Here is a 23716-nt window from a genome sequence, read left to right as displayed (position 1 = left end):
AAGCAAGTCACCGTTTTGCAACCGGTATTTTAGTGACAAAATCCCGTGGGCGAGATTCAAAAATCGCCCTCGTGACAATTGTCACCCTACAGTGACACTTCGCAGTTCATTGGCTGTTCAACAAGGGAATATTGACGCTGAGTAACTATGTTACTTATCAACACAGAAATAGGCTCACAATTGTCAGTGTCAAGTGACAATGTAACTGTGGTGAAATAAACCACTGTATGTATTGTGAGTGTATCGATTCAGCCAACAAACTATTATACAGTTTGGCGATAACTTGTAACTTTAAATTTTAAGGTTTTTTTTCTCAATAAATAAAAAAATAAGCTAATGAGAGATGCCTCCCTCGTCGTAAATATGTCATTTTACTCCCTTGTGACGTAAATGGGAAATTGTTCCCTATATTCACAGTACACACACAAAATATATTAAAGCTGAATTTTCTGTAATATTATCACAAAATTAAAATTTTGAAAAACCCCCGATAGAGTGGACCGATTTTCATGAAAAATGGCTAAGAACACTCCCGACTAACTCAGCTTTCAAACAAAAAATAAACTAAATCTGTATCGGTTCATCCGTTCGGGAGCTACAATGCCACAGACAAAACAGACAGACAAACAGACAGACAGATACGTCAAACTTATAACGCCCCGTCGTTTTTGCGTCGAGGGTTAAAAACATACATGTGTAGTGACCAACAGACTGACTCACGAAAGTGACGCACTATGACTCACTGAGGGGCGAGTAAGGGGTTAATCGCAAAAACACCCCTTTTTATAAATAACGTCTGCTAATTTGATTAGAGAGTAGATTTTTATCAAGTAGTGTAAACTAGTGACTCATATTCTAATTTAAACGAAAAACAAATGAACGAGCTTTACGAATATTTATTTTACCTATTTATTGCCTTCCATGCTTCATGTTGTAATGCTCCTTCCATGCTCCATGTTGCTAACATTATAATAAGGACATTTTTATAAGATTTTCTGTTAATATTTCAAATGAAAAGGACCATACAGCACTTTAGTCGTAAGGACCCTTATTTGATGGAAAGCCACATTTTTTCTAATTCTACTCTAATCAGCTTGAGTAGAACATTCTAAAACATTATTACGCGGAAATATGGGCCATTTTTTTCGAAGTTGCCACCCCACTTTTTTGTAACATGGGTATTTCTTACGCTATTCATACTCAGAATCGCGAGGTCTTTCGATCTTGATTGGAGAAAAAATATGTCCCAAGATTACCATACATTTTTCGAACCTTCCATTCCGTTACCGCCATACAAAATGTATGAAACAATGTATGAAAAAACCTTGGGACACTTTTTTCGCCTATTAGGTTTGAAAGAGCTCGCAATTCTGAGTGGAAACCACTTAAAAATTTGCAAATTTACACAAATGGGGTGGAAAAATTAAAAAAAAAATGACCCAAATAATAAAGTTAAATTAAAAAACACTTTTCATCGTTTTTCCAGGCTTCGACCTATAGGTAACTAATATTCGTATTAAAATAAGTATAGGTACCTAAGTCTAATAACATTAGCCTAAAGAGTGACCTGTAAAGTCAGCAATGGAAACCACAAGACAGTTTCAACAATAGTTATATAACTCAGGTAATACCCTTATTCCATTGTCTGGGGTATCATAACAATATTAGTCAAAGTTGTGACTTATATCATAACAGGCAAATATTATATATGAATATCTTGCCCATTGTAAGCCAATATTCCAAAATCTCAAAATCCTCCCATTGCCCTGTCAATACATTTTTGAAATAACAAAATTTGTAAAAAAGCAGTCTCTTCTATTTCCACTTCACGATGAAGTGATAAATAAGCAAAGGCCCAGCAGAAGGCCACTTCAGCTATTTCAACCTATGCAAAAGCTGAAAGCGTCAAAGTCAAATGCATACCATTTGGCTATAAAAATATTTAATCATGTACCTGATGAGTTCAAATCCCTACCAACATGTCAATTTGAAAAAAAAAAATGTATACGTGGCTACTGCAAAAATGTTTTTACTCGGTACAAGAACTTTTTGAATGACTTTGCTGATTATGCTAATTTTATACTGTATTATATTACCGCTGCACTATATACAATAATTTTGGAATGTTTTTATTTACTGATTATGTTGTGTTGATTATGATTATGTTAATTTTATGCCATATTATGTTACTGCTGTACTTTATTCAATAATTTTAGAATGATTATTATGTTATGTTAGGTAGTTAATTGATTATGTTAATCTTATGTTGCATTATTTTCCCCTTCAACTTCATGTAAATATTTCTACGCCGTTGCATGCCGGCAGAATATGCTGTTCTAACACCTATTTTACTAACAAAAACTGTACCATATTCTCAGAAATAAATGATTATGATTATGATTATGATTAACCAAAGGAATATCAAAAGTGTTCAAGAAACGAGCGTACTCCGTTCTTAAGGGCTCCACACGGTCTTCATCAATTTTTGACAAGTTTTGACTTCAAACTCCCAAATTTGCACTACAGATAGAATTATAAGACCAACGGCCATCGGTTCTTCAATCTTTTATCTCTATTTGTAAGAGCCATATAAAAAAAAAATGAATTGTATAGTATATGTCATCTATATACTTTGTTTTTCAATATGTGCGTTTATTTCGGAACCTACGAAAATAAGTCTTGTGTTTATTTTCTTATAAGTTTTATTTTAGTGAATAATTAAAAATAAATCACTAATTTAGTCCTTCCTCTGCCTGAAACACAGGAACTATCCTAGCTCAGGCATTTGTATAAAACATCTCTTATATGTATAACAATTCTTAGCCTTTAAGAACAATCACTGTACAATTATGTTTTTATTAATAAATTATTTGTATTTGTATTTGTATTTCGAGACACTTCCAGAGAATCTAGATCCAATTTACAAGAAGCGTCCCAAACAAAGGCGACACTTACATCCAGAATTTATTCGGCGAAGTTGCGAGCTCTCAGCGCCATCTATACAAAAGAGTGCTTTGTGAATTTTATTGGGGAAGAGGTAGCGCTAATTGCGATTCTTGTTACCAAGCCTGGTTTCAGACGTTCGTTGAAATATGATGAATAATACTCGATACACGATTTAATGAAATCGGCTCTATAGAAAAAATTGCAAAGATTTTTTTTTTTTTTATACTACGTTGGTGGCAAACAAGTATACGGCCCGCCTGATGTAAAGCGGTCACCGTAACCTATGGACGCCTGCAACTCAAACAGTGTCACATGCGCGTTGCCACCCCATTAGAAACTTGTACATTCCCTTTTGCTGTGTTAAGTACACAGCAAAAAGGAGTGTACAAGTTCCAAGGAGGGTTCCGGTTGCCGACGACTCAAAGGACAATAAACGGAACAAGTTAGTTCCGTAAGTCCTCCCGTCATCAGCACACCGCACCCTCGTTGAGCTCTGGCAACCTTACTCACCGACAGGAACACAACACTATGAGTAGGGTCTAGTGCTATTTGGCTGCGGTCTTCTGTAAGGCGGAGGTACTACCCCAGTTGGGCTCTGCTCTAGATTCGAACGAGACGATATCCGCTGTGCTGTGCCCTACCACACAAAGCGGAATATCATTCGCTATGCCCTACCTCCTACAAGATTGGTCTCGAGTTCGTCATTAAGCGGTTCTATGTCGTTCAATTATTCACTTACATAGTTGTCTTTAATTAAAATTACAATAACAGAAATATACATATGTATCTAAAACACTAACAAAATATATTGCACAAATAATGCATCTTTCTATTTTATTTTAATATTTTTCCGTACTTTTCGTACCTAGCCGCCCTCTTTTAGTGACATCGCGCTCTCACTTACTCCCATACGAATAGACAGTGTACGCTAGCGTCAAGGTCATTGGGTGTTGTCAGCGTCTTAATCGCAGCGGCAGCATACGTCTACGGATAAACTCAATTTGCTTTTTGTATGCCCGCATGTTCTCCTCTACAGGGTCGCAATTCTCAACCAATTCCAGTGAAATTTTGTAATTAGATTCTATGGTAATTTTCTTTTCGATCTAGTTATGATAGATAAATGACTTAAGCGCAGATAGCGTGTAACATAACGCTTAAGACTTTCGTGACATGACTGTGTTCTCTGCGTTTTCTAGTGGTCTACGTCACATAGCCACTAGTTTAGGATTTTTAAACCTATTTTTGGGTCCTACTGCAGGACAAAGGCCTCCCCCTTCTTTTAGTTTACGAATAACAATAATTGTGGAATGAGCTACCTTCTGAGGTGTTTCCCTTGCGCTATGACATGGGGTTCTTCAAGAAGCAGATATTTAGGGCTCTCAAAGGTCGGCAACGCATAAGTGACTCCCCTGATGTTGCTTATGTCCATGGGCGGCGATGACTGCTTTCCATTAGGCGGCTCGTCTGCTCGTTTGCTGCCTTTTTACAACAAAAAAAAAATAGTAATGTGTTAGGATTTTGGCAGTGTGCAGCTAATTCAGAATTAATATTGAAAAGCGTTTGACACGTTTTCATTTGAAACAGTCAAGTATTACGCCGTGTCTTGCGTGGGCGACGGTCGCGCGACCGTCGCGCGACCGTCGCCGTCGCGTCTCATACTTCCATATCGATAAGGTTTGATTTCGTATGCGTCGCATCGCCGTCGCGCGACCATCGCGCGACCGTCGCCCACGCAAGCCACGGTGTTAGGCACTATCTGTGTAGGATGTCTGTGTGTGTGCAGGATCCTTATTACAATCCATACTAATATATATTCTGCGACAACACTTTGCTTCATTGAGCATTGTTCTGGTCAATGAATAATGGAAGTAAATGACAATGAAACTCCCGAGTGTAAACAACAACAATATATATTTATTCAATTCATAGGCCTGCTTTATGATTTCTCATTTACACTTAAATAGTGCATTTAGATACAAGTGCGGAAAAAGGAAGTTCGAAACAAGTGCTTCTTGCCCACACTAACGCCGTGTCTTGCGTGGGCGACGGTCGCGCGTGGTTAATTTATCGTCTGGGTGAAACTTCAGAAAGCCATCTGGACCCGTAGCCGAATGGCATTTCTGCGGCGCGAAACGCCACCGAAGCGCTGCACGCTGCAGAAAGGTAGTCTGGCTCTGTCGCGCCAATACGCAAGAGCGACAGAGATAGTTAGTTTGTGCATTTGGCTACGCACACTGTACTGAAAAACGTCGTACAATACACGACACACGTGCAAATAGGAAATTCGTTACGATCGCAACTCGTGTTGTTTTCCTATTTACCGCACTTGTATCTTAATGTACTGTTTTGGACCATCTTGTGTTAGCGAGTCAACTATCAATCGACTCGAAAAAATGAAGCTTGTTTCAAAAATTCCCTGTCAGAACAACATGATTTTGTTGTTATGTGTAAATTAAAACACATTCTACCTACATTACATATTATAAAAATCCTCGCGAATGCCAACGGCTCTGCAACCATTGTTAGATTGAATAAAAGTATATCAGATAACCTCATAATGTACCATAACATATACATAACACATATAGTCGTGCCAAATATATACATCCACAACCTTACCGCGTAAGCAATAAAGTCGTGTATACATTTTTGACACGTTTTCCGCATCTATAATTAGAACTAGCTTATGCCCGTGACTTCGCTTGCGTTAAATTCTAAAATTGCGGTATGCTCCATAATGAAATGAAATGAAATGAAATGAAATGAAATATTTATTTCCAAGTAGGCATATTACAATGCGCTTATGAACGTCAAATAAAACTACGCCGGCTCTAACCCTACGCCTCAGCCTCGAGAAGATTTCAGTCCCCCCTCAGTTGGAGGGGGGTATCCACTATGGGACCGGCAAGATACTCGGCGGGCCACTTATTTTCAAAACATTACATCTTATAATTAACATGCATTAAAAAAAAAAGATACAATTTAATAAGAAAAAAAAAATAACACTCGCATATACACACTTTAACCCCCCCGTTTTAGGGAAGTAGGGGGTTAGAAAAAGACAAATGGTAGCCTATGTCACTCTCTACCGCTTCAACTATCTCCAATGACAAAATCACGTCAATACGTGGCTCCGTTTTGCCGTAAAAAGACGGACAAAATAACAGACACACACACTTTCCCATTTGTAATATATTAGTATGGATTTGACTGTACTGTAATACTATACTCGTATTACTGTAAAACGTACCTTATATAGTGGAACATAATGTGTATTTTAAAATGGTATTGAATCAGGAAGAGGTAGTCAACCTTGGGTCTGATGTAGATGTGCAAATGCTAACTAAACTGTTTAATTTTATACTTTAATACTTGGAGATAAGGTGTATAAATGATATAGATAAGTACCTATGTTGTTGTTTTGATGAGATAACCGATGCATTTATAGTGTTTTGATGAATTTTTAAAGCTGTGTCGTAAAAGGCATTTTTATATGTGTTTGCGTAATAACTCATGTGAGTAGTCAAGTGTGAGTTGCACTACAAAACTGATATTAACACTTAACATTTACAAAATTTACTACGTACTAAGGAAAATACCGAATTTATATTTTTAATATTAAATCTGGTACGGCTGCCTTTTGCTGAGGCATTATGAGATGAGACAGAGAGATGTTGGTAACAGTACCTCTAGATTACAAAACACCACAATACTGTTGGATCCTGTCATCAAGACAGCCTATAGTACTGAAAAATAATGAAAGACATTGACAGACATATCAACTCACAGCCGAAACCACTGGTCCTAGAGATTCTAAATTTGGCACGTAGGTTCCATGCAAAGAGGATGGAGTATTAAAGAGAGTTACTGTCAAAGTAAAATGTGTAATTACAGTGCATAGACTGCCATCTCTCGATACAGGCTTAAAACTTTTGAACCTCAGTTTTGACAATTTGGCCCATATTCTTAGCTTGATATGTTTTAAAATGACAAATAATAATATTAGCGCCATGTAGCCGAGCGTACCCCAAAGGTGTATCGCCATCTAGCTCACCGTACCTTTTTCTGTATGGTTTTGGGATACGTTTTTTGCTTAGACTTTATCTGTCTATACGAAGTTAAGTATATAGGTCTTTGGTTCCGTGTAAGGTGTAGAGGAGCACTAAGAAAGAATTCTTCAAAATTCACCTCCTAATGGGGTGAAATGGAGGTCCAAAGTTTTTATGGAAAATCAATATTCCTCTGACTATTTTATTCGAGACATCACGGGGGTATTTCTAAACAAATATGACTTTAGTACACAGGCGAAGCCGCGGGCAAAAGCTAGTATCTAAATAAGGACAAAGCCCTTCTAACGCCATTATCATTATTTTCATTAAATTCTCACATGACATACAATTAAAAACCTCATGTCTTGCTGATCCTAACATACGAGCAAATTTTTTAGTTATATTCCAATTGTTTCTTTTTTAACCCCCGACGCAAAAACGACGGGGTGTTATAAGTTTGACGTGCCTGTCTGTTTGTCTGTCTGTCTGTGTGTGTGTCTGTCTGTGGCATCGTAGCTCCCGAACGGATTAACCGATTTAGATTTAGTTTTTTTTTGTTTGAAAGCTGAGTTAGTCGGGAGTGTTCTTAGCCATGTTTTATGAAAATCGATCCACTATGTCGCGGTCGGGGTTTTTTTTCAAAATTTAATTTTTTTTTAATTTATTTGGGCAACAAACTGTCATACAAACAATAATGTGAAAATACATGATGTAGTAATAGACCTTGAGTGCCATAACTTAAACATATTATATTATTATCTAAAATATATAAGCCAGTTATCTTATGTACGGAACCCTAAAATTTAATTTTGCTGCGGTAGGCCAATAGATTCGTTAATGAACTTTTATGGCCGTGGCATTGGTCGAAATATTCAACGCCTACGACCTTGGACCTCAATAGTCACTGCGCCGTTTAAAGAATTTCCTGCCGCAGACGTTTAATCATAATCATCAATATATTCAATATTTCGGAAAAGTAAATATTGTTTATTCAACAAATTAAGAAGTATACTACAAAAATTAAATTAGAAATAGGTACATAATGTACATGCAAAAATCTTAAACTAATAAATTATAATTATATATATATATATATATATATATATTGTAAGCCCGTGTGGTGACAGGTTAAGAATTTCACCACCCCCTTTCTTCCCGTGGGTGTCGTAGAAGGCGACTATGGGATATGGGTTAAATTGTGGCGTAGGCGAGAGGCTGGCAACCTGTCACTGCAATGTCACAGTTTCGTTTTCTGTCAACCCCTTATTTGCCAAGAGTGGCACTGAAACTTGAGTAGTTTCATGTGCTCTGCCTACCCCTTCATGGGATACAGGCGTGATTGTATGTATGTATGTATGTATTGTAAACTTAGACACCATTTAAGCCCACCAACTACTTAACTCAGGGTGGGGGTAGGGTCAGGGGTCAGCAGGTCAGGGTGGGTGGGTGGTTAGTGGCACTGAATCTTTGGTAGTTTCGTGTGCTCTGCCTACCCCTTTATGGGATACAGACGTGATTGTATGTATGTATGTATGTAGTGGGCTGCCATCTGTCAAATTCCGATGGTGGGTTAACCTTCGGTAATTATCGTCATAAAACTGACATGAGTTAGTTTTTGTTAACAGCTTACGCTAATTGTGTGGTCCCAAATTCTGAAAATGTCATCTTTCGATCAACAAACTCGAAATATAATATGACCTGCACCAAGACAAGTGAACTTAGAATACTGAATTGTTCGGTCTATAAAAATCTGATATGATAATGATGATCATGTGAATGCTCACAGACCAGTCATCTCATCTCATCTCATGTGTCACCCTAGGAAGTATAAGACCATGACGGTATATAATAACGGTCTCCAAGAAACTCCGATTTGGTTCCAAGAACGGCGTGAGTCACTTACGCGCATGCGCGGAGGCTGCGTAGTGCGTAGTATGATTCATGCTTCATTCATGGTTTTGAGATAAATGAGTGTGTTTTATTTTGCTAGTAGTATCTTAATCACCGTTATCAAACATTAATAAATACTTATATTTCTTTACCTTTCTTTAGAAGAAAGAGGTTCTATAGTATTTTCGGGTTCGTGGTTTTTTTGTAGAATTTTTGAGTTTTAATGCCATATAATTATTGAACTACCTATTTTAAATAAATTTTGTAGTTTTAGCGAAACAAAATAACCATAAAATAGACTAAAAATAAACGGCCCCGCTGAAATAGTGCAACTCATTCATTCATTCACGATTTTAAGAGATAAATAATTATTTTGTAAGGGTAATCTGCATACTAACAAGATATTCTAAGATCTTTTAACTTTTAGAACAGACAAATTAAATACCTACAAAGCTAAGAGTTCACACAAATTATTGAAAACAAAGTTGACGTAGATTAAACTTTCTACCCTTATTTTTAACCCTATAGATATCGTTTACATGTTTCATTTCACAATAATCTTACTGTGCTTTTTAACCTAAATATAATTATTAATTACACTTGCGAAATTATTTCTTACAAATGTTGCTATTTTAATAAGATGGTCATCAATGTTCAAATACTTTGTCATCAATGTTCAAATACTTTATCGCGTGACATCATTGAGAGGCTGCGAGGTTTAAGATGACTCATAGTTCATTCACAATTTTATTAAGATAACATTCGTTTAGATCGAGAGTACCTAAGTAGTCATTACATTTCTAAGTACGATTATTGATTATTATTAGTACAACCAACACAAACCATTGTTTTTTAACAATCATTGTAAAAGCTATTATATTTATTGTCTGACCATATTAATTATCCTGGTAAATGCAAAATCTGCGTTCAATGTAGCAGCAGGCACAGTCACTTTCCCTAAGATTACTGTAAGTAGGTAAGCACAAGTAATATGACTATTTTAAACACGTTATTTCAACACACGTCACAACAAACATTTTGTCTCAATTAAGTACTTTACTTGCGACAGTTGTTTCAAACATGAAACCACAGGAATGTTTAAATTACTACCGATGTACATTCATTCAAAATCGGAAAGACTACAGAAACACCTACCTACTTAGAGACTACAGAAACATAGACTGGAGATTAAATTTGGCATTACCGCGCGAAGTAGTATACACCGTGTTTTTTGTTTTCCGTTAAATTCGACACGTCGTTAAGTTCATTATCAGGAACCACCCTGTATATCACTGTATATCACTTTTAGTTAAATTCGCAAAAATTTTTTTCATAATTTTCATAGATAATAAATGAATTTATTAGTGTACCCTTAAGAATAACATTCAAGTTAGTGTCAAGTGATTGATAGCACATGTCAAAATAAATAACATTAGGAATTGGTAAAGGCTGACACGCGTTCAGCAATTATCTTTATTTTTTTAATAACTTGATAACCGCAAGAGTTAAGACGCTAGTTTCTTAGAAAAAATAATTGTATTTGATGTAATGTACAACTAAGCTGTACCTACTGAAAATGTACAATATACGGTTTTCTTTTTCGCATTTGTATCGTAATAGTACAGATCATAATTATGGTCCTACTTTACCGTAGGAATGCGATAACTAATATGTATGTCCAAAATTTGCTAGGTTCGCTTTCCTATTTTTCAAACATGTATCATTATGTACGTGATATATAATGATGAGAGAAACGTACCTGCACCTACAGTCAAACAATTTAATTTTCACCACACCAAGTGGTAAAGACTTACTTTGCTATTCGAAAACAGATAGCAAAATTGCATATTATCCACAAGAGTGCAAAATAATTTCATACAAATTTTAACTTGACATCTTGAGCTGGCTGGTAGAATGTACCTATAAATGATGATTTTGAATCATAAATATATATAAATTGATAAATTTAATTTAGTTTCATGTTTTATAGTCAGTATTTTGTTCGTGTTGGTGTGGTGAGAAGCTCGCTACGCTCGCGGTTCAATATTGGAATCTTTCGCTTGCTCGGGTATCAATATTGGCACGTGCGGTTAAACAACAACTTTGACCCCTTGTAAAACAAATAACTATTTTAATACAAGCAGGTTTCATTTTGATCTTTACTGTGGCTAAAGCTATTTGTAGAAATTGTAGATCGGAACCATAAGAACGTTTTCACTTCTTTGTATTGAGGTAGTCTTTTATTTACACGTATCTGTTACAAGTAGCAACTTACTACTGGAGCAACACATTGGAAAGTCCCGTTCATTCATCAAGTTTTACGCTCTGTCATTCATGTGTTTCAGTTGTATAAGTAGGTAGTATTACATGAGTAGTACCTACGCATAGTCAGTTGTTGTTAGTCAACTTTAGTATGTTTTTTTTTATAAACTACGTGGTGGCAAAGAAGCATACGGTCCGCCTGATGGAAAGCGGTCACCGTAACCTATGGACACCTGTAACTCAAGGAGTGTCACATGCGTGTTGCCGTTGCCAACCCGTTAGACACGTAGGTACACTCCTTTTTGCTGTGTTAAGTACACACACAGCAAAAAGGAGTCTACAAGTTCCAAGGAGGGTTCGGGTTGCCGACGACTCAAAGGACAATTAGACGGAACAAATTAGTTCCGTATGTAGGTCCTTCCGTCACCAGCACACCGCATCCTCGTTGAGCTCTGGCAGCCTTACTCACCGGCAGGAACACAACACTATGAGTAGGGTCTAGTGCTATTTGTCTGCGGTTTTCTGTAAGGCGGAGGTACTTCCCTAGTTGAGCTCTGCTCTAGATTCGAGCGAGATGATATCCGGTGCTGTGCCCTACCACACAAAGCGGAATAACATTCGCTATGCCCTACCTCCTATCAACTATGTCACTTTAAAGGTTGTTTTGGACAAAACATAACCATTGCAAATCTACAAGAAAATACTCTTTGAAGCATTTTTTCTAATGTTTAAATTTACTCAAATTCATTCAAACCATTTATTTTTACAAATTAACGAGAAAAATTGAGTCCATGAGTACACTACTTTGAACCAAGTACGCTTGCACTCCTCAGTGCATAATTTCATTTCTAAAAAGCCTTATGTTAATAGTAGTCCATTATGATTTAATTCCTTTTAAATATTCATAAAATAAACAGTAATTAATACTGAATATAATTACGACATTAATTATTACAAACAAATAAGATGTTTTACTGAATCATATTTTCCTTGAAATATTATAACAGTTTACTTCCTCTGGTAACGGTTTTCATTGTTTTTATTAAATCATTCAACAGTACCTCACTAGGCATTTAATATTAATACATACAAATGTCACGCCTGTATTCCCAAACGGGGTAGGCAGACCACATGAGATTGTAAGATTCAGCGCCACTCTTGGCAAGGGGTTGAGAGAAAACGAAATTGTAATACAGTGACAGGTTGTTAGTCTATAGTTCACAGCACAATTGAAACCCATATCCCACAGTGGACTTCTACGACACCTACGGGAGGAAAGGGGGTGGGGAAATTCTTAACCCGTCGCCACATTGGATTATTATTAATAATTTAAAACCAAACTGAATTTAAATTCTTTAAAAACCCAAGACATGGACTGATTTTCATCAATATGGCGCACTCCCGACTAATTCACCTTTCAAACAAAAATAAACTAAATCTAAATCGTTTCATCCGTTTGAGAGCCACGATGCACGATGTCACGTCACAGACAGACAAGTTGTAAACAGAAATAATAGACAAACTGACAGACAGACACGTCAAACTTATAACACCCCGTCGTTTTTGCGTCGGGGGTTGAAAACAAAATTTATGGGTCCCGTCGTACATAATGTGGCTAAGCCTGGCATAATAAAATTGCAAAGGGAAACTACCTTTAAATTAATGTTTTACTTGTTTTATTAAAAGTATGTAGACGTAAGAAGTAGTTATATACGTCATACACACATGTAAACGCGTCAACCGTGTTGGTAAACTAAAGTGCGCGTGCGACATCTCGACTAGTAAACAAATGATTCACGAAAAATCCTCGTGTGTACCGGATTTTTTCAGGTTTAGGTTAGATTTGGAAGCTGGAGAATGCTTTTTCATTAAAAATAACTACACTGAGTTTAATCATTTGGATTTAGATACCAATCAAAATCACATAAGGTAAAGCGGGGCAAATCTCGACTGGGGGACAAATGTAACATCCATTTTTTTCATGTTTTACAATGTTTGCATTATTAAATAGTTACAATTGCCCCCCCCCCCCCCCCCCCCCCCCCCGTCGAAATTTGCCCCGCTGTACCATAAGCTTCTTATGTTGAAAATGTAACAACAGGATACAAAACTTCGTTAAAGACATTGACTAAAGTGTAATATCATAATCATATCAATCTTATGACGTGAATATCGAATACCTACATTAGGTACACAACAAAATTAAATATTTATCAACGCATTTCTAATACTTTACATGAACATATTTACGTAATAATATAAGAAACTAAGACTAAACTTAAAAGCTAGCTAATGTCTAAACTAGGCCCTTGAGGCATTGTACCAAGGATACTGGCGACATTTCCTCGCTGTATCGCAATGCTGATACGTTGTGCGAGGAAGTCGCCAGTTCTTCGGTCACCAGTTACCTCAATTTCTAATTACATGCATATATTTTGTCCTTGATATAGCCGGATAGTTACTAGATACTATTTCCATACCTATTGTTACACTGAGCTGGTTTCAAATTTCAAACCTAGTCATTGCCATTTTGATTTCCGCTATACGAATGCATGCATTTGGTAATGATTATTTAACTAGAGTTATTCAGATTTCATTGGCATTTTGAGGTTAAAGCTATAATAGTATTTACACTACGATAGAAGTGCGTAAAAATGAAGGTAGAAACGAATGCCGATAAATTAACCAAAGGGAGTTTTTACACCGACACGAGTTACGACTTTCCTTTTCGCACGTGTATCGTACGACGTTTTTCAGTACAGATAGCCCTCCAAAGTTTCGACCTGACATATAATGAACCACTTCTCGCACTAGTACGCTGTACTGAAATATAAATTTGACGCTTTATGGGTCTATATTTTTTGAAGTAATTAAGAAAATAAAATAACTCATTGTTGCAGAAGACATTCAAAATTTATGACGTAACGACATAGTAACCTAAGAAAGCATTTATAGTAGGTACCTTTATACATATACATACATACATACATACATACATACAATCACACCTGTATCCCATGAAGGGGTAGGCAGAGCACATGAAACTACTCAAGCTTCAGTGCCACTCTTGGCAAATAAGGGATTGAAAGAAAACGAAACTGTGACATGAATACATATACATTTTATAATAATAAATTGCGCAGTTACTATACTGAAATAATTTTACAATAAATAATAGCCGTTAGCTTTGGCTCATTATTGCAAAAATACGTTTATATTTAGAAAGGAAATTAGGAAAAAAATAAAATTGCTAGCTTCTATAATCAACAAAAAACTTCACTCTTGAAAGTAATTGCAAAAGAAAACTTCAATATTTCTATCAGGAAACACTTTAGTAGTTAATTGAAACAGGCGGTTTTCATCAAGCGCTCTAAAAATAGGCACAATTAGGTCTTACTCTTTCAATTTAAACAGAACTATCAATAGCATTTCAACAAAATAACGGACTGATTCTAATTTTAAGATACGTCAAAAATAAGTCTTAGATGGGCTGATTTTTTATTTGTTGTTGATGATGATGATAACTTAGATTTTTGGAATGGAATTTTTATACTACTTATTTCTTTTTTCGTTGAGTTACAACCTTTGGTTACACCTATGAGAAAATATTTTCAGGAAAAAAAATGTCCTTTGAGCATTATATCAGCTCATGGTTCTGAGTAAGTACCTACAAAAAAAAAACAAAAGTGGTGTAATTCAAATTAAAAAAAAATTGGATCAAAATGTGATATGAATCGGATCTATCAGTGTAAAAAGAAGGATTTTTTGTACGAAAGGTACGTAATATTAAAATCAGAATCAAGTCGTAATTAATGTAAGACTAGTTCATCTGAAAGTATTGCCCGCTGTCAGACCCATTGAGTGGACCAATTGTCGTCATCGCTGATTCACGCAGGAAACCGGCCCGCTTATAAATCGAGACAATTGCTATACACGCCATTATATTGTCCGGCACCAAACAAACTAGTCCCGTGAACATTGAACAAACGCCAAAATGCGTAAAGTAATCCTTTGCATACTCAACCTGCTTTACGCCCTATTCGGGCTCGCGTTATTCCTCGGCGGCGTCACATTTTGTATATATGTGGCACAATTCACCGCCTTGAGGAACACCCATCACTACAAACTAGACTTCAGCTTGTACTGGCCTCAAATCATCCCCGTCGTTGCCTGCTTGGCTGGAATCTTCGTGATCTTCGTCAGCTGTTGCGGCTGCTGTACTGCCGCCAAGGACAATAAAGGATTCACTATTATGCAGTCGATCTTCATCATCATCACCTTAATAGTGCTTATCACCAGTGCGGCCTTAACCTTGAAATATGGAGACAATGAAGAAACAGATGTGTACTTAACAGACGCTTTAACTGATGGATTCTCCGAAGCTAAAACGAGTCCAAACCACCAGGAAATGTTTTCAAAGATTGAGAGCTGGTTAGAATGCTGTGGTGCTGAAGGCTCATCAAGTTACAGACCTCACGGAGTGACGGTTTTACCAAAAACCTGCTGCGGATATCCTGAAGATTCAAACCAGAGGTGTGAATTCACTTCTAAGGAAGCTACAGATAGGCACGGTTGTGTGAAAGTTGTAGTTTCTTACAGTAGATTGTTCTTAAGAGTTTTAGCAGCGACGGCAGTGGTCGCTGCCTTTTTTGGAATCCTAAGTTTAGTAGCGACTTTAGCTTTATCGATAGGGTTAAAGAAAAAACCAGCAGTGTATGAAGCGACGGACATTGAGACGAAGAAAGGACTTTTGTAAAGTGTTGTGTTGTGTGAAGAGAGTCAAGCTTTAATGTCCCGCCGTTCGGGTGGAACTTCTCAAGTTTTATTTTGAAAACTTTCAAGAAGTTTCAGCGTTTGTTAGTTGAGGTGAAATTGTATGTTCAAAGGTTAGTTGCAATATTTTCTCAATGTTCACTGATTTAAATAGTTTGAATGCATTGTGTCTGTGGGTGAGTGTGTGCGTGAATGCTTAATATTTATTATTTAAAACGCGAATGGTGAGATAACCAAAGAATAAACATATGATGTAGTTTTTACTTATGTATAATAGTGTCATTTGAAAGATAAATCATTCATTTATTCAAAGATAATTTTAATTCTTAAACTAAATGTTGTGAACAAACATTGTGAATTCGTAAATTAATGATAAGCGTCAACGTGAGACTTTATTTTAGGAAACGACACAAATTTGTCTCTTAGCATTTGTATACCTAGCCCAAACAGTCATTGAGTTACTTTTACCACAGTATTTATTCGTGAACACAAACAAGACAAAGAACACATCCAACCTTAAAATAAAACAGTACTTAACACTACTCCCATGCGAAAATTCATCCGCAACGCAGGCTTCGTCATGTGGCCACAAATCCAAATCAACAACATGCTTCGTCAAACAAACCAATGATGATATCCGCAACAGGCTTCGTCACACATAAAATAATAACTTTAAGCTAAATGAAACCGTCCCGAATCGTACCCGGTTCAAATGTCCCCATCACACCGGCAGCGTTACCACGCTGAATAGCCAATGAGATCTGTTGGACCAGGTACGATCCGGACCGAGGGTCACATCCCTTGTCCCTTAGCCGCCGGCCCAAATCCCTTATGAACTCCTTCGCCTCCAGAGCCCAAGGTCCCGCAGTTTCGACTGCGACTGGCACAAAGTCGTACATTGGTTCCAGGGCAGAGTATTTGGCATGCTTCATTTTGGCCGCATACTCCGCGGCTGACCCTGCAGACCTAACCGTAAGGTTCAAGTGGGACGGCGCAAACGTGCTGACACACGTCGCGTCCCATAAGAGACAGCGACCCTTCTGCCATGGAACCAATGTCAGACCGTCAGGCCTCTTTCCATCCGTGCGGCACAACCCTGGAGGTTCCAAAACGCAAGGAACGTTGGCCGCCACCAAAGCCCGGCGGATTGCATCATTGATAGCATGATGCCTCGAGAAACGTCCCGCGCACTTCAAGCAGCTGAGACCATGGTGACCGTCTTCCTCAACCATGACCCCGCAAACGCACCGATGCGCCTCGCACACCTTACACCCCAATCGCAAGGCCACCGCGATCCTTAAGGAGTCATTGTCCATTCGTAAATTATACTTGTGTCATTTCAAAATCTCTGTATTGAAAATAATTGGTCTCACAAAAATATTTAAGTGTAAAAGCAAAGTACATATTGTTGTTTGGTTTAAACATACATATAGATATATAAATATAACAGTATTAAATTTAATCAAGGTCGTAATATGTGAGGAAGAAACTTTTAATAGACATAATAGATAAATTTGTTAGTTTGTTTATTGTACTTGTACCTTTGTAGAGGTCAAACAAATGAACAATTGTACAGTCATTATGCCATTATTATACATACAAAAGGTTTTTGTTATATTTTATACAAAGTTAACAGATCACATGCCATTCAGTACAATACCTGTTTCAAACAATATAATTATAAGTATGTAGACAATTATTTTTTTCATTTTTTTTGTCGATATTGTACTGAAAGGAATGTGAATATTACATTGTAAGTTAGTGATGTAGTTTACGTGATATTACGGTGATTAATATTAGTATATAATAATATAGATAATAAATGTTTAAGAAGCATTTATTTACTTGTCAGGATATGTCAAAATAATAATTGAAAAATTATTAAAGGCAAACGTTCATAAAATATAATATTTTTGTACAAATACTCATTATAATTATTTTCAAAGTATATAATTATTATGTTAATAATACATAAATACATAAAACGTACAATTTAATTATTGATTAACGTCTAGATGTTCTCTTGTCATATTATTACAAAAATATACAAGTATTGTTATATGAATTATTATATAACATGTGGTCAGTTTCACTGTTATGTAAATAATTATGCATATTTTTAAGAGAAAACCCAGAACTGCAATATTTAAATAAAACATAAACTAAAAATAACATTCTTTTTATTTACAATTTTCTCCTTTAATAAGTTTAAATCCTCATTCATCACATTGTGGCCCAAATATTATTTATGCAAATCAAATGAATGAAAATTAGATAATATTGTTATTTAACACAATTAAAATGGATAGAAACGTATATCGTACCTCTTAGTAGTAATAAATAAAATTATTAGAAGAAGACTTTATCTGTGTGTAATTATTTCATTGTAATTTTCATCTCTTCATCATTTTATTTGATCGTTTCCGTTTCCGAAATAATAATTACTCTAACCTAACCGATTTGGTGGTGGGGGAAATCCAAAACCGTTTCAAAATCTTGGAATCTCAGTGGCAGCATTTTTACTTGAATCATGTAAGAGCATCGTGAGTTTTCTTCGTTTGTGGTAGAAATTCGAGACTTTTACTTAAATTATCAAAATTTTACATAATTTAACTTATGTAGGATTCACGTAAAAATGATGCCACCGAAGTCAAATCCAAAATTTTCGGAAGAATGTCCAAAATATATTATAGTCAAATCGTTCAACTGGTAAAGCGAAGTGCCAAACAGACAAAGACATGATTTCGCCATTTAATGTTATTATTCCTATTCCTCTTTTTAGGGTTCCGTAGACAACTAGGAACCCTTATAGTTTCGCCATGTCTGTTCGTCCGTCCGTCCGTCCGTCCGCGGATAATCTCAGTGATCGTTAGCACTAGAAAGCTGGAATTTGGTACCAATATGTATATCAATCACGCCGACAAAGTGGTAAAAAGTGAAAAAAAATGTTTTGTTAGGGTAAAAAAAAAACAAACAATGTAAAGTGAGGACTGTTTTTTTTTCTCATTCTAACCCCAACGTGTACAACAATATTGTTGGATAGGCATTTAAAAATGAATAAGGGTTTACTCTAATTGTTTTTTGATAATATTAATATTTTCGTAAATAATCGCTCCTAAAGAAACAAAATGTGTGCCCCCCCCCCTCTAACTTTTGAACCATATGTTTTAAAAATATGAAAAAAATCACAAAAATAGAACTTTATAAAGAATTTCTAGGAAAATTGTTTTGAACTTGATAGGTTCAGTAGTTTTTGAGAAAAATATGGAAAACTACGGAACCCTATACTGAGCGTGGCCCGACACGCTCTTGGCCGGTTTTATTAGGATTCCTTTCTTGATATTTTTAACTATATACCAGTAAGAATTAGTTCGCCCCAACCTTCATTTAATTGCCAGTAATTTAGCAGTTAAAGAACAATTGTTAAGACTCGATCAAACCATTGATACTTGTTGATACTCAATTTGGTAAGTGGACCGTCTGGGTTCCGTCAACCGTGGCCATGAAATTTAATGGATTAATAGGGTTATGTCATAAAAGTTCAAGAGTAAACGACGATAGAAAACAATTGAGGTGACAATAGTACGTTATAATACAAGTGCGGAAAAAAGAGAGTTACGAATTCCCTCTTTGCACTTTTTCCGACTCTTTGAAGTTTCTAACTGACAAGAAATGTTTGTACATTCCTTGTCAGGGTACATAGCCGAATGGAACAAACGCTCACGAAACGCAACCATCGTAGATATATTTTTCTATCGCTCTTGAATAGAATAGAATAGAATAAACATTTATTAGTGAACACAGGCAAGACAAAATACACATAATAACAACAAGATGAAGTGCCACGAAATGGCCTCATCTCAGCGTGTTGCTGGTGACTGCCAGCGCTGATCTTCCGATGAGACCATCAAGTGAGAAAGATTCACGGAGGGTAACAGACAGAAGAAATACAAATCACATACAAGAACGTGGTCAAACAGTTAAGAAAGTGAAAACGTTACAAGAAAAATAACAACAGACATCTTCTTGCGTATTGGCGCGACAGAGCCAGACTACCTTTCGCGGCGTTTCGTTTTCGTTTCGCGAAGAAATGCTATTTGGCTACGGGGCCAGAACTAGCCGAATGACGATCGTTGACGCTAGACGCCGATCAAAACGCAGTCTGTCTCTGTCGCGCCAATACGGAAGAGCGATGGAGATAGATAATTAGATAATGATATTATCGTTTAAGCGTTTTGTGCAATTTGGCTGCATACCCAGCTCCATGTCATCATACATACATACATACATATAATCACGCCTGTATCCCATAAAGGTCCAGAGCACATGAACTACTAAGTTTCAGTGCTACTCTTGGCAAAAGGGGGCTGAAAGAAATCCAAATTGTGACATTGCAGTGATAGGTTACCAGCCGCTCGCCTACGCCACAATTTAACCCATATCCCACAGTCGACTTCTACGACACCCACGGGAAGAAAGAAGTGGTGAAATGCTTAACCCGTCACCACACGGCACCGCCACCATGTCATCATAATAATATTATTATTGAATTGTCATCAGATTTACATTCGTCATTTACAAATACGAACACAAGTTTTCCTCTTAAACAAATAAACATACAATAACAACCGCAACAACGACGGATAACTCATTTAATTCTTAGCCATTTTCTTACGCAACTAATTCAAAACTAAGTATTCCTTCAATAACTGTTATAATTTTTACGCTTAAGCCAGGAACACATTATGGGACGCGTCCGGCGGACGCCGTCCACTGCCGCGATCTAGATAATGAATATATGTACACTGAATTGTGCAAACTATCGGACGTAAGCCGTGGTGGCCGCGAGCGCACGGACGTCCGGACATCATCTGGGCCAATCAGCGGCAAGAGTAACATGAGTCACGATTTTATGGCATGTTCCATTTATTCACGACGCAAGCTCAAGTGATAATCTACTTATCTCTAAATAAGTGTTACTTGCCCGATCTAAGATCCTTTCATTTGGAGCTGTAGTTCAAATAAACTGAATGAAGTCGTGACTCACGTTACTTGTACGTGGATTTACCAGTCGCGGTCGTCAGCTGCGCCCGTGTGACACGTCCCATAATTTGTTCCTGGCTTTACATTCGCCATCATAATATATATAATATTATGCTCAATAATGTCTGAACACGTACTTCACTTTCACAATACAGGCATCTTTAGTTATTTCTGAACATCTGGTCTGCTCCGATAAGTATATCCGAGATATACAAGTTGAACACAAGATACAAATATATGACTGAAACTGAACCATATCTCAAAGATCTAAGACATATAAAAGATAACATAAAGTTTTCTTTGTGTTATAACACTTATAACTAGTAGCATATTTCTTATTCTATTGTTTTACTGTCCATACCGCGTCCGTGGGAAAATAGTGGACACAAGTAGCTATGATACACAATAGCATATATTATTAGTATTACATACATGCCATCTTAACAGACGTATGTTTTGTAAGAATGGTTAGAATGGCTCAGATAAAGCATGGTATGTTAAATTTGGCATGGTTGTCTTAGGGACGTTGAAAGACATTTTTACGTAATAACTACAGTAGGTGTATATCATTTTACTACTTAAGTGTGGTAAAAGTACAAAAGGTACAGTCAACCAATTGGACACTATTGTGCCTGAGCTGTAAGTTCACATTTTTGACACATTTGTTTTGAAGTATGTTGCGATGTAGCTAAAGACGTATCGTTTGCCAAATCGATTATTTACGAATTGGTTGAATCGATTAGGTCCCATGTACAAGGAGGCGCTTAATAGTTATTTGTTATACAAGGGGGCAAAGTTGTATTTTAACGCCGAGTGTGGAATTGAAAAACGAGCAAGTGAAAGGACTCTATAGTTGAACCACGAGCGAAGCGAGTGGTCCGAGAATAGAATCCTGAACTTGCGAGTTTTTTAACACACGAGAAGTAAAATACATTTGCACCCGAGTGTAACACAAAACTTTTCCCCTCACTATAGCGAGGAAACTACAACGCAAAAAATGCGTTTATCACTGCTTCCAGTAGTTTCTCAGGTGGTAAATCATCTTTATTACTACATTTACCTACTTTTATCAATTTTAAAGCAGTTAATTTGACTTTATTCAAGATCAAATTACTTTACCCACTAGTGGATAAAATGCGTTTTTACCCGCTGGTATTAAAGGACAAAACACGTGTTTCCGAGCTAGTGAGGGGAAAACAAATATACGATTTCTATCAAGTTACTGAAATGTCATTTGAATCGAAGTGACAGACTGCCACAACACTAGTTTAAAAATGATAAATTAATATCGTAAAATACTCACTAACGAAGAACCGCAAAAATGTAACATGTGCTAGATTTTGTTTAAAGTAAGCGATATATTGTTTAAGTACTTGATTTTTTGAAATATTATTACAGGATTTTATTTAAAATTTCATTAGGTCGCGCCAGTTTACGTTTTGTGGACGCTGTCATGTGTCAAAAATGTGAATTTACAGCTCCGGAACAATATGTCATAGTGACGATATAAATAAAATAAATATTGGGGACACCTTACACAGATCAACTTAGCCCCAAACTAAGCAAAGTTTGTACTATGGGTGCTAAGCGACGATATACATACTTAAATAGATAAATACATACTTATATACATAGAAAACATCCATGACTCAGGAACAAATATCTGCGCTCATCACACAAATAAATGCCCTCACCGGGATTCGAACCCAGGACCGCTGCTTAGCAGGCAGGGTCACTACCGACTGAGCCAGACCGGTTGTCAATAAATCAGATTGTAAGAAATCTGTTACTGCTTGTCATTTTGACATGGTTGTAGAGTGGCCTAGGATTCCAATTGGTTGGCTACACCTAGCCAACATACAATCGCTTACGATATCCTATCTCTCTCGCTCTCTCGTATTGGCGCGACAGAGCCAGACTGCGTTTCGGTCGGCGTCTAGCGTCAACGATTGTCATTTTGGCTACGCCGGCTGACAAAAATGTATTACTTTGCGAACTAGTGTGGAAATAAACACCATACCTATGTATTGAAAATATCATAACGTAATTTCTAAGTATAATATATGTACATGATAACTTCTGTTTGACGTTTAAAATAACACTATGTGTCTAATTATTAACAGTGTATCATAACACATTGACTTCATCTCATACAATGAATCATTTATTCTAAGAAGTTTGAGGTAACCCGAAAGTACAATGATTTCTACGTATTTACATGTATGTATTATAAAGCATTGTGTTTTTAATGGTCAAAATAATTGAAAATATCAATTATATCTTCTAATTTGTTGTTGTTATTGTACACTCCCTTCGACCGTATTTTAATTTATCGCCACTCGTTTCGGACTTCCTTTTTTTCGCACATGTATCGTAATCTACTATTTCTTATTATTTAATATCTGGGCGACCGAGCTTCGCTCGGTTCTGTTTCGTATCCTTGACATGTGTCGCTATCTAGTTCAAAAATGAATAGTACCTACATCGAGCGAAAGAATTCTCAGCCTTAACAATACAACTACTCCACACGAGATGGCGCGCATTTCGCCACAAAAACTCAAATAGTGTATTTTTCTATTCGTTTTAGCCTTGACCTGTGTCGCCATCTAGTGTTTGCAATAAATAGTACTTACATCGACCGAAAGAATTCTGTCTTAACAGTACAACTACTGCACACGAGATGGCGCGCGAAGAAAACGCATGAAAACTCGAAAATTCGCGTTTTCCGGGACCTAAGGATAAGTTAGACCGAT

At 36.6% G+C, this 23716-nt stretch overlaps 1 protein-coding gene across 1 annotated transcript; it reads left to right on the top strand.

Moving 5' to 3' along the window:
- Positions 1-8830: 8830 nt before the first annotated feature.
- LOC125236894 (leukocyte surface antigen CD53-like) lies at positions 8831-16283 on the top strand. The gene is made up of 3 exons (XM_048143811.1): positions 8831-8885; positions 9526-9569; positions 15154-16283. Exons 1-3 carry the CDS (start codon positions 8831-8833, stop codon positions 15901-15903), a joined length of 849 nt encoding a protein of 282 aa, XP_047999768.1. The 3' UTR covers positions 15904-16283.
- The last annotated feature ends 7433 nt before the right edge of the window (positions 16284-23716 follow it).

Source organism: Leguminivora glycinivorella, chromosome 20 (genome assembly GCF_023078275.1).
Source record: "Leguminivora glycinivorella isolate SPB_JAAS2020 chromosome 20, LegGlyc_1.1, whole genome shotgun sequence".
Taxonomy (NCBI): Eukaryota; Metazoa; Arthropoda; class Insecta; order Lepidoptera; family Tortricidae; genus Leguminivora; species Leguminivora glycinivorella.
The sequence above is the reverse complement of the archived record's forward strand: the minus strand, read 5'-3'. Positions and strand labels throughout refer to the sequence as shown.

Coding starts and splice junctions, on each gene's coding strand:
- LOC125236894 (XM_048143811.1), top strand. CDS start 8,831: ATGACGGTATATAATAACGGTCTCCAAGAAACTCCGATTTGGTTCCAA. Junction 8,886..9,525: donor GATTTGGTTCCAAGAACGGC/GTGAGTCACTTA, acceptor TATTTTAATAAG/ATGGTCATCAATGTTCAAAT. Junction 9,570..15,153: donor TGTCATCAATGTTCAAATAC/TTTATCGCGTGA, acceptor ATGCGTAAAGTA/ATCCTTTGCATACTCAACCT.